The sequence below is a fragment of the Sinocyclocheilus anshuiensis genome, unplaced genomic scaffold, assembly GCF_001515605.1.
Source record: "Sinocyclocheilus anshuiensis isolate Anshui unplaced genomic scaffold, SAMN03320099.WGS_v1.1 scaffold453, whole genome shotgun sequence".
Classification (NCBI taxonomy): Eukaryota; Metazoa; Chordata; class Actinopteri; order Cypriniformes; family Cyprinidae; genus Sinocyclocheilus; species Sinocyclocheilus anshuiensis.
The window spans coordinates 834,893-846,750 of record NW_015537979.1 but is presented as its reverse complement, the minus strand read 5'-3'; the positions used below and the strand labels follow the sequence as shown (position 1 = coordinate 846,750).

The 11,858-nt window shown below is 37.2% G+C and overlaps 1 protein-coding gene across 2 annotated transcripts in view; it reads right to left on the bottom strand.

Annotated features, from left to right (window-relative positions):
- LOC107673044 (plakophilin-1-like) overlaps positions 1-11,858 on the bottom strand; it is a 24,802-nt gene that overhangs the window by 4,389 nt on the left and 8,555 nt on the right. For both annotated transcript variants that reach the window (XM_016466481.1, XM_016466489.1), the window contains exons 3-12: positions 8,256-8,587; positions 7,789-7,933; positions 7,044-7,251; positions 6,664-6,832; positions 4,486-4,603; positions 3,383-3,541; positions 2,378-2,545; positions 2,145-2,298; positions 876-1,062; positions 584-668 (exon numbers count right to left, since the gene is read on the bottom strand). In XM_016466481.1, coding sequence (XP_016321967.1) covers positions 584-668; positions 876-1,062; positions 2,145-2,298; positions 2,378-2,545; positions 3,383-3,541; positions 4,486-4,603; positions 6,664-6,832; positions 7,044-7,251; positions 7,789-7,933; positions 8,256-8,587 — 1,725 coding nt within the window. The remainder of the gene's footprint in view (positions 1-583; positions 669-875; positions 1,063-2,144; positions 2,299-2,377; positions 2,546-3,382; positions 3,542-4,485; positions 4,604-6,663; positions 6,833-7,043; positions 7,252-7,788; positions 7,934-8,255; positions 8,588-11,858) is intronic.

Genomic DNA, 11,858 nt, shown 5'->3' with positions numbered 1-11,858 from the left:
GATATAATGAAATATTTACAAAAATATGAGGGGTGTACTCACTTCTGTGAGATACTGTATATTTATATATATATATATATATATATATATATATATATACACAGTGCTGCTTGAAAGTTTGTGAACCCTTTAGAATTTTCAATATTTCTGCATAAATATAACCCAAAAGATCATCAGATTTTCCCACAAGTCCTGAAAGTAGACAAAGAGAACCCAATCAAACAAATAAGATGAAAATATATACTTTATACTAAACCGAGAGAGAGAGCAAAATAAAACACTGGTCACGAATTAGAAGTACAAAACGAGGATATGTAAATAAAAATGTTGGAGGATTTCGATAGCCAAGAGGAGACTGGTTTTCCTTTGTTACACAAAGAAAATTTTGCTTCCTTTGCTCCTGTAAACTTGGTTCTCGTGAATGAATGCGTGTACGACAGTTCTATATACATGTCCTAAATTTTCTAATATTTTTTTAACCGTTTAATTCAATAAAAGACTTTCAAAGCTGTGCCGTCTATTCCACTGACCTTGAAAGGCTGGCTTTACGGCCTCAGTGTAGATTGAGGCAGAACAGTCTTACCTTTTTCAGCACATTCTGGATGTCTTTTTGCCCCCACATACTCCAGAGAAGAAATCCAGCAGCTTTTCTGCCTGTCTCGAATAACCTGCAAAAAACAGAGCTTCTCAGCATGGTATCTGCTAATACACATCAAATTCTTAGAGTAACTGTCATACATGGGTGACTATCACAAAACTTGTCATTGAGTCGTCTGTAGGTTTCCTTCCTTCTAAACTCCAAACAGCAGCTTGCTAATGTTTGCCAATGCCACTTTTTCTCTTTAACACATGCATTTTCCTTTGAAAATACTTACATATTTGAGCTCAGCGCGCTCAGAGAGTCGATGAGTTTCACGTTGATCATCTTCTTGCTACTGTTGGGCTCTGCCAGCATGAGCGTTTGCATCACACGGCACGCTGTAGCGATGGTGCTGTCAGACTCGACCATGTTCGGCGTCACACTCAAGAGAACAGAACTGGCCATGGGAAGAATTTCCTTGGCTGTGGTTGACAAGAACATCAGGGATTAATGAAATGCTGCAATGTTTAATGTTCAAGTACGGTACAGTGTACTGTGTACAGTAATATTTGATTGCATCTATTGTTCGCCGCATTTGTAAGTTGCTTTGGATAAAGGCGTCTGCTAAATGATTCCATGTAAACGTAAATGTAATATTTCATTCTGTATGATCCTTGTTGACCTGCATGCTTGATGCTTTGGCTTTTCTTTTCTTTTTTCACTGGAGGAGGAAAACATAAGTAACTGGCCTTTTTTTTTAATTAATTACTTGTACTTTTTAATATTTCTGTATTTCTTTTATACATACAATATGATCAATTTTAACATATGTAACAATCATTTAATAAATATTAAAATGAAATAAAATCACTAACAGAAAATATACTGGCCTTGATATTAATTACTGGTATATTTGTTGCATAAATCATGTAAATAAAAATCGAATAAATATTAAACAAACAAATAAAATGTAAAAAATAAAATAAAAAGCAATAACACACTTGATGTATTTTATGATGTATTTTTGGGTAATTGAAATTTGAATATTTAATAAATGAATAAATAAAATGTTACATATTGTAAAACAAACAAATAAATACATACATGCATACATATTTTCATAAATGTTTCATAATAGTAATATCACACTAACATGACATGTTTTAGGTAACTGGCTTTGATATTAATTATATATCACACTTGCATGACATACAGTATATGTGAAGTATGAGATACCATATATATAGGTGTCATATCAGATGGCCTAATTAGTAAACACAGTTTTAGTAAAATCATGTTCAGAAATTGCACTGGGTAAAAGATTTTGCTATTTTTACTACCTCTGGGGTATCAGACCTGCTATTGAGAGAATGAGAAACAAAAGCACCTGCAGCAAGCAGAGGTTCAGGAGACTCATTGTAGAGCACACTCTCCTTGAACTACATGTTCTTGTCTGTTCCTGCACTTGTGCAGATGTTGCTTAACAGGCACACGCAAACTACAGCACAGAACTGACATCAATCTTTCATAGTTCATCTTTAGTAGTGTTAAAAAAGACTCTTACCCATAGTTCCCCGCAGAAATGACACCCGGGACATGTTGCCCACTAAGGACATGGTGGTCTTCTGTAGGCCTGGGTTTGCTGATTTCAGCAGGGGCGAAATGACAGACAGGCCTTGCAGTTTCTCTATGATGCTTTGACTCATCAGAGTGGACACCTGTGCAGAGGTCAAAATACAAGTTGAACAACTTCTCCTCGAGTTCAGCTGCACGTGTATTTCCAGCAAGTGTACATACAGGGCTCTTTGAAGCGGTCAGGTTCTGCAGGGCTCCACAGCACGCCTCCAGAGTGGCCTCCTTCTGACTGCAGCCCAGCAGAGACAGATACAGCTGCAGGGACTTCTGGTGGTACAACCAATTCACTCCTTCAGGATTTTCCTTCTCCATGGCTGGGAAGTTGAAGTCCTGATAACAAAAAGGTGTGGTCTGAATGTATTGAAGATGGCTTTGAAACACGCAGTTTTGAGTTGTCTGTGTGGTTAATATAGAATAAAACCTGCTGAAAAGGCCAGCTGTATTATCAATGGTATGAATTTCCGTGTTGGTCCATTGCTGGTTTGGTACATGGAAATGACCAAAAAGTACTGCTGGCTGGAGAATGATTTCACCCAAAACTGAAGATTCATGCCTTTACAAACCTGTATGACTTTCCTTTTTCAGCGAAACATAAAATACAATTTTTATTTCAACTATTACCGTTCAAAGGTTTGGGGTTGGAAAGGTTTTATGTTTTTGAAATAAGTCTCCTCAGCTCTGCTCACCAAAGCTGCATTTATTTGATCAAAAATACATTAAAAGCAGTAATATTGCGAAATATTCTATTGTAGTATATTTTAAAATGTAATTTTTTCCCTGTGATCAAAGCTGAATTTTCAGCAACATTACTCCAGTCTTTAGTGTGTCACATGATCCTTCAGAAATCATTATATGATATGCTTATTTGCTGCTGAGGAAATATTTCTGATTATTATCAATCCTGAAAACAGTTGTACTGCTTAATATTTTTGTAGAACAACATTTATTTGAAATATATATATTTTTTTCAACTTTTCAAAGCTTGAAATCTCCAGGAGCTTAATATTTTCCTATTGTGTTCCACAGAATACAGAAAGTCATATGCGTTTGTAATGGAATAATTAGTTTTATTTTTGGGGGAACTAATCCTTTAAGTTAAGTCAGCATCCCATGAGCAGTATCCAAAACATCCCGCACGCTAGTTGTTTTATCAGGAGCAGCTCGTACCTTTTGGGTCTTGGAGCTCTTGGGGCTGAAAAGGCTCTTTTTCTTATTGTTCTCGTTCGGTCTCTCATCAAGAACAGAGAACTGTTTGAAGTGATCAGAAGCCTCTTTCTCCAGCTGGTAGCTCAAGTTATGAAGTATGCAGACACAGTTTTCCACCGACTGCTCCCACATTGCCAAAAACAAACAGAACCAGGACACAGAAGCCACTTTTAGCTTGTTGCACTACATTTTTGTCAATATACTGAAGTATTCTTGTACACGTTAAAACTCTCTGAATATGTTTAACCCTATAAAGCCTAATGTATCACATCTGGTATGTGAATTTCTAGAGCCTACACATTTCCAACATGATCAAAGAGTTGCAGACAATCTTCTGTTGTCTTATTGATCGTTTATACATTTTAGTATAAGGTCTTTTAATATAACTGTACAAACGTCCACCTTCAGTTTATGGTTCGTGTCTATTTGCTGAGAAATCATTAATGGTTTTTATCAAGTACGTTAGTACGTCATATATAAATATCAGCAACTGCACTAAAATGCATTTTGCTCAGTCTGGGCCTCTGAATAAAATTTAGGTGTTTTGTCCTCAAGTATGAGCTCCATATTCTATATCATACTACATGAGCAATAAAAGCCTGATGTATTAAATATTATATGCAACAAAATATATTCAAAGTTTTTTTTTGTCTAAAGGTTCAATGAAAATGTTCAGTAAATGTCCACTTCAAAAAAAACTAATTCGGACTATTATTTAATGTCAGGCTTTACGGGGTTAAAAAATTCTAACTTATTTAATAATATGTTAAATAAAGATTAAATTAAATTAAAAATACATTGCCGCTCTATTAAAATATACACCACATGGTCAAAAGTTTGTGGACACCCTTCTTTTAATAAACAAGTTTAGTTAGTCACCTTATTTCCATCTTAATGCAACAGCATACAATATCATTTTACATGTACATTTAATAATTTCAGAGTAAATCAGTTTTAGAGAACTTTGTGCTTCTAACTTTGGGGCGTCTGTTTCAGTGTCCATGTATTTTTCCATGTAGTGTAAGAGCTTGGAGATCATGCAGCATAAATGAAAGCATGATAACCTTGTCATCTGGCTTGCCATTATCCATTTGAGTCTGAACGTAAGTCACGAGAGAGTCGATAAGTTGCGGGCAGCTCCTCATTGATATCCTCTCCTCCTCTCTAGCACAGCTGAGGTTTCTGCGAGAGCACAACCAAAACTTAACATTAAAACCGACATTACTTCTGTAAAACAGCACGATGATTAAACGTGCGCCAATCTGTGGTGTAACAGTCCTCTGTCTGTCCTGAAAGTAGAAATGTGCATAGACTTCTGGGCCCGTATTCGTAAAGAATCCTCTCAGAAAGCTCTTAATTTAGCTTAACAATTTCTACGTAAGAGTCTTAGCCTAAGAGCGATTCAGGACCAATCTGAGAGCAACTTTAAGCGAGGAAAAGACAAAAACTTTCATCTTAGTGAGGAGTCTGAAGACATTTGAAGACTGTGATTGGTTGGTTGTCCAAGAAGGAGAAAAACAAAAAAAAGAGTGCTTTAGGGTTTTTTATAAGCCTTCCTGTTTTACCGTACTCTCTCTCGCAAACACATTATATATATGTACATATAAATATACATATTTATATTCTTACTTTTCTATTTACCATGCTGTTAATGTTGTACTTAAGGTATTTAATAGGAAACGAACAGCGACACAATAAGGTTCTGAAAGTGCTGTAATTGTTTGTGTGATCCCTTTGCTTGTAGACCCAAATAAATGACAGACCCAAATCATCATTGCTGCAAAGTTGCATTTTTCCAGTTGCCAAATATGTTAACGTAAAGCCACGTTCACACCACAGCAGAACACGGTTGTCAGTCCTGTATTTGAGTCATTAACATGGTTACGTTCACACAATACAGTTATTTACGGGGATGACAACCGCAATCTATTACCAAACTCACACCCATCTATTTTCAGGACTCACAACTGCATTCTCGGAAAACACGCGCTGTGTGAACTGGACAACTAGCTGTAGTACAGTGCGAGAGAGCCGCTCATGTGTGGTTTCACTCTGGGTAAGTTACAGCGACGGAGAAATGAGCTGTGCGTCATCTAGGTTCTAGATCCAGTCACTGTTCTCCACTGGAGCGGTTTCCGTCAGTTTTGTGTTCTGTGCGTGACTCAAATGCAGTGTCAGGATGCGAGTGCATATACGGGCTTGTATTCAAGACACTACTGTAAGCTGCTGTTTGAACGGGACATTTCGAGACTCACACCTGTAAGGAAATGCGGTTGTCAATCCCTAAAACTGACAATGTGAACGAGGCCGTAGTTAATGTAGTGATTACTTTCATTTCTGGCGGTATGGCGTTTTTAAACTGTGTCGGAAATGTTAGCGTGTCTCTAATAATATTGGTCACAAACATGATCACTGCACGATCTAATGTGTAGTGTCTTATTAACTCACTGTCATGCATTGAGTGCAATGCATCTCTTCTCCCTCTTCACGTTTCGTTGATTTTCTCCACTGCTAAAGAAGCTCTTAAGCCTCTTAAAAGTCCTCGTCAGTACTCCTAACAATTGTGGACCTTAAGAGCTCTTTTAAGGGTTAAGATGCTTTCTGAATTACTTTCTTCTTTACTAGGATCTCTTCTTTCATTTTAAGAGGAAACGCCCACATTTCTTAGAATTGTCCCTAGGAGCAACTCTTTGCACTAAGAATGTTCATGAATACGGGCCCTGATTTTTATCAAGGTACTAAGCAAGCAATAAGGTATATACATGGTTATGAATTTGACAAAGTAAGAGTTATTTACTCACCCTCATGTCATTTAAAACCGTGTAATGTTATTTTTCTGTGGAATGATATAAGCTGTTAACTTGGAATATAGTACTAATTGTTACTTTTATAGTGCTTTTCTTATATAATTGTTAATATATATAAATAATAATAATTAATATATATAATTGTTACTTTTATTGTGAGATTTCTGAAAGGAATCTTGACAAATAATGTAAAAATTATTTTTTTGTGTGTGTTCCATGAAAAAAAAAAAAACATATGAGCTTGGAATGACATAAGGGTGCCTAAATTATGACAGAAATTTCATTTTAGAATGAACTATGACTTTAAGTGAAACCAGCAAGTATCTCAATTAATGCATTTTACTTAAAACGATTGTTTTATTCCTTTTGGATCGATGTCACTGTGTTCTTGTACTCAACAGTCAGTTTGACTGTTTCTCTGACAGTGTAACACACCTTAAACAGCCGGTGGTGTTGTAGAAGACCTCAGGGTCAATGTGTTTGTTAGTGTTGATGTCAGTCCAAATGCTGTACGGCACCACAATGGTTTCTGTAAGCAGTGGCAGGGCGTTCTTGATCAGCTCTGTCTTCAGTTTATCAGCCGAGGACAGATTCCACAACAGACCTGAACATCAAAGGGTCATACTGCATATTTCATATTGTATTTTTTTTAAACAGCTTTTGATAAACACGTAAATATTGAACACAAAACCAATTCACGTCACTTTCTTTTATTTTAACAATAAAGGACACCATTCACATACAATGTGATGAGATCATATGACACACAACATATTAAGCACAGGAAAGAGTCGAATGAGAGTGGCACGTCTTACCAGTGAGTTGTTGATGCGTTTCTGTAACGGTGGTGTTTCCGAGCAAGGTCAGAATGGCCTCTATTCCTTCACAACTGTCCACTTCAAGCTTGTTATTGTTGTCTTTAAAAACCAAGTTGCGCAGTGCAGCGGCGGCGGTCTGGTGCAGCTGTGAATTGTCGCTTTTCAGCAACTGAATGAGAGCAGGAATCCCTCCCAAACGCCAAACCTTTCAGCGATACAAAACAAGATAGATAGATAGCTAGATAGATAGATGGATAGATGGATGGACGGATGGACAGATGGATAGACGGACGGATAGATAGATAGATAGATAGATAGATAGATAGATAGATAGATAGATAGACGGATGGACGGATGGATGTTTAGACGGACAGACAGACGGACGGACAGATGGATGGATGGACAGATGGATGGATGGATAGATAGACAGACAAATGGATGGATGGACGGACGGATAGACGGACGGACGGACGGACAGACGGACAGACAGACAGACAGACAGACAGGCCGATAGACCGATAGACCGATAGATCGATAGATAGACGGATGGATGGATGGATGGATGGATGGATGGATAGATAGATAGATAGAAGACATTTTATCAGAATAGTCAACAAATTATGAGAGCTTAATCAAATATGAAAATGGTTGGTGGTTTTTATGGCTCTTTCTAATAGAATTACCCAACATGCATCAGTAGACAGGTTTAATTCTGACTGAAATCTTGTTTTAGTTTGCTGACCTCTTGTTTGGCTTGGTCTTCAGTGAAGGTCTGGTGCTGTATGAATGAAGCTCCACAGAGCTGATGGCTGATGTCTGAGTGTGACAGGAACTCCACTGCCTCCTGCAGAGTGATGTTAGGCAAAGATCCCTCGGCACCACTCGCACTGAACAATGTTCATGAAACAAGTAACAGACACACTATGACAAAAAACCATGACAAAAACAGAAAAAAAATACTATTTAAATGTGTATTTGCTAAAAATATTTTTTTAGAAGCACACTAGCATGTAGAGGATGTGAGGCATCTGCAAAATGAATGTTTCGAAAACAGAACTCACATTTCATACTGGCACATTAAAAAAAACACAAAAAACATGAATGCAATGGTTCTGTCAAGCATCTAATGTGCTTTTACATAATACTATTAGCGCATAATATACAGTAAGTAAACTAGATCGAGACGCAGCCCAGATGCAGCACACTCACCCCAGTGCTTCTGATTTGCTCTTGGTCGCGGTGACTTTCCTCACTGTCTGTGATTGGCTGAGGGAAGGTTTGATGATTGTCTGTGATTGAGCCAGCTGGTTATTCTCCTGGAGTCTCATGGATTGTCCAGTTGCTCGGATATATCGCACGGTAGCAGACCTCACTTTGGACTGCTGGGTAATTGTGCTGCCTGACTTATTCATGGCTGGGTCACTGTCACCGCGTCTCATCCCATTGGACTGAGACTGTGCATTCCAGTTCATCTGAGGCTCCCACTGGCTGTTCTGCGTCTGTCTTCTCACTGTGTTGCGCACAGACAAGCTGCGACCAGTCTGGCCAAATAAAAAGCAATGATGAATAAAGTGCTAATGGATTAAGAAAAATCACAAATAACATACAGTAATATTTAGGGGCCAAGCACCAAAGGTGCGATGGCACCTATTGTATCCGTTGGCGTTCTTCTTCTTCTTCCGTTTCTTCTGCTCTGGAAGTCTATGGCAGCCCATAGAACCGCTTGCAGGAAAGTTGTGAAATTTGGCACACTGATAGAGGACAGTCTGATCTATCACCATTGCAAATTTGGAGTCTCTAAGTCAATCCCTCTAGCGCCACCAACTTTATGTTAATAACTTTTGAACCGTAAACTCTAGAAGAAAAATTATTTTTTCCTCTGAATCCTTGGCTCATGTGCAGTCAAAAGGACACCAGTTTAAAAATAGTTTAGTTTTTTCGCTATTATTAATAGTTTGAAAAACCTACTTTTTCAAACTTGTCCTAGAAAAAGTAGGCCACCTAGTGGTCAGAATATATGAAAAATGTCTATTTTTGCTTATAACTTCTGAATGGCTTGACCAAAAATCACAAAACTCTCTATTTAGATTTGGTGTGGCATGCCGAGTTGAACCCAATTTTCCCATGTAAGCCATTTTTTGCGTCTGCCATTTTGGATTTTGTCGTAAAATGCTATATTTTACGAATGCATTGGCGTATCGTTACGAAACTCGGTATGTGACTTCGGCACCACGCCCTGACAGTAGGGGTGGGCGATCTATCGATTTTATATCGTGAACGATCTCGAAGACGTCTACGATCTACTTTTCAAGTGAACCGTAGAGATCTACAGCAATGAATGTTTATTAGATGACTGTGGCTGGTCAAATTATATCACACGTCTCTATCATGTGTCTTTCATGCGTGGTGACATATTTAAAAAACAACTCAACGGGAGCTAGCAGTAGTACTGCGATGAATAAAATTTTTGTTTCAGTTTTGATTTGTGCCGCAAGCTGTTCCAATCATTTCAAACGGTAAGCTTTCGCCTCTCCTAAAATCAGTCCAATCATGCAATGTGACTGCCGTAAAATGCAGTCTACTGTGGACATGCTTTATTTTAAAAAGAGTTATTAAAAGCGCATTAACTGCGAAAAAGAGACTGTTCCCCAGGTGCGTTCTTGTGCACGCGCTCCGAGGCGGCGCTAACACGAACAAGCGAAGTATATGTGGAGTTTCAGGCACGCGCATAAATGTCAAATATACACAATAATATGTCAAAATGTCTGTCTTGGCGAGTATTTACATAAAGACAGTCAGTTATGTCTTAAGCGAACATAAACCATTGGGAAAGAAATCGGATGCATGTCAGTATATTAGATCCGTGCAAATTGTTCAAATATGTAAGTCATAGGCTTGTTCCACTCTGGATATTCTCAATAGTGCATCTCAAAATTGGGAAGATTGCGATTCAGATCGTGGATCATGATTTTGTGTGACAAGATCGTGATATGGTATTTTGGGAAGATCGCCCACCTCTACCTGACAGTACTCAAAAAGTGTGGGGTTATAAAGTTATAAAGAAATGTAGAAAAATGCTAATAACGTTTGAATAAATTGGGCTATTGTAATGAAACTGGTCTCATTATATTCGTTTGTTTATGCCGAGAACATAGATACCAATGTTGCCATAGTCAGCTAAACTTCCTGTCCGCCATTTTAATTTATGTTGAAAACCTACTTTTTTTAACTCCTCCTAGACCGTTGGTCCGATTTTCACCAAATTTGACTCAGATCATCTTCAGACCATGCTGGCAAAAAATTTTGTGGATTTCGTGTGGATATACGAAACAGTTATCGTTTAACGCATCAACGAATATGCTGGAACGATGCCAAACTGCATCTGAGGATGTATCTCTGCAATGCGTTGACATATTGACACCAAACTTTTTTATGTGCCATTGTCACCTCAATCTGACCATGCCACATCAATTTGGTCACAGTGCCACCTATTGGTCAAAAGTAATAAACCATTCATTAACCACTAATAATGACATTTCCAAAAAAGCTAATAATTTTTGATGCTATTGGAACAGGTCTCAAAATATTCCTTGGGTCTTGCCGAGAACATAGATACCAATTTTGCCATAGTTGGCCGAACTTCCTGTCCGCCATTTTGATTTATGTTGAAAACATACTTTTTCAAACTCCTCCTAGACCGTTGGTCAGATTTTCACAAAAATTGAGTCAGATTATCTTCAGACTGTGCTAACAAAAAGTTATGGATTTCGTGTTGATAGACAAAAATGTTTTTGCATAGCGCCGCAACAAATTTGAGGCATGATGCCAAACTATGTCTGAGGCTGTATCTCTGCAAAGCTTTGACATATTGACACCAAACTTTTTGTGTGCCATTGTCAACTCACACAGAACACACCACATCGATTTGACAACAGCGCCACCTATTGATCAAACGTGATGAGCCATTAAATCATATTACTAGTGGTTGTATTTATGATTTTTCTGCCATTTTGACTAAAATCATCTTAAAATGGCTTCAATTACTCATTTCTGCAGTTGGTCTGATGCTTGCTTCTGCAGTGCTTGGCCCCGTAATTGCTGCTTGCAGCTATATTTATTATCAGTATTTATATGCATTAGACTTGTGCCGGTATTCGGTAATGCGATATATCACGGTGATTAATATGCACGATATTGTTATCGTGGGCACTTCTAAATACCGTGAATAATTATATATTACAAATTATTCCGAATTTTGAATGCATTTTAAGAATACGTTTCCCATCAACTGGTCAAAATGCACAACACCGCTGTATGCTGCGTGAAAGATGCGTGCGCACTCTGATGTAAATAAGCCCGGACGAGAAGCACATGGCGGAACATGTGAGAGACGCTCTGGATGAAAGCGCACTTTCACTCTCTGACAGCAGATGGCGCTAAACTGCAGAAATAATAATAATAATAATAATAATAATAATAATAATAATAATAATAATAATAATAATAATAATAATAATAATAATAATAATAATAATAATAATAATAATAATAATAATAATAATAATAATAATAATAATAATAATAATAATAATAATAATAATAATAATAATAATAATAATAATAATAATAATAATAATAATAATAATAATATAATAGTATAATTTTAAATTAAAATAAATGTACAGTAATAAAACATAATTTTGAAGAAATAATGCATTTATGTTTTTTACATTACATTTACATTTAGCAGAGGCTTTTATCCAAAGCGACTTACAAATTAGGACAATAGAAGCAATCAAAATCAACAAAAGA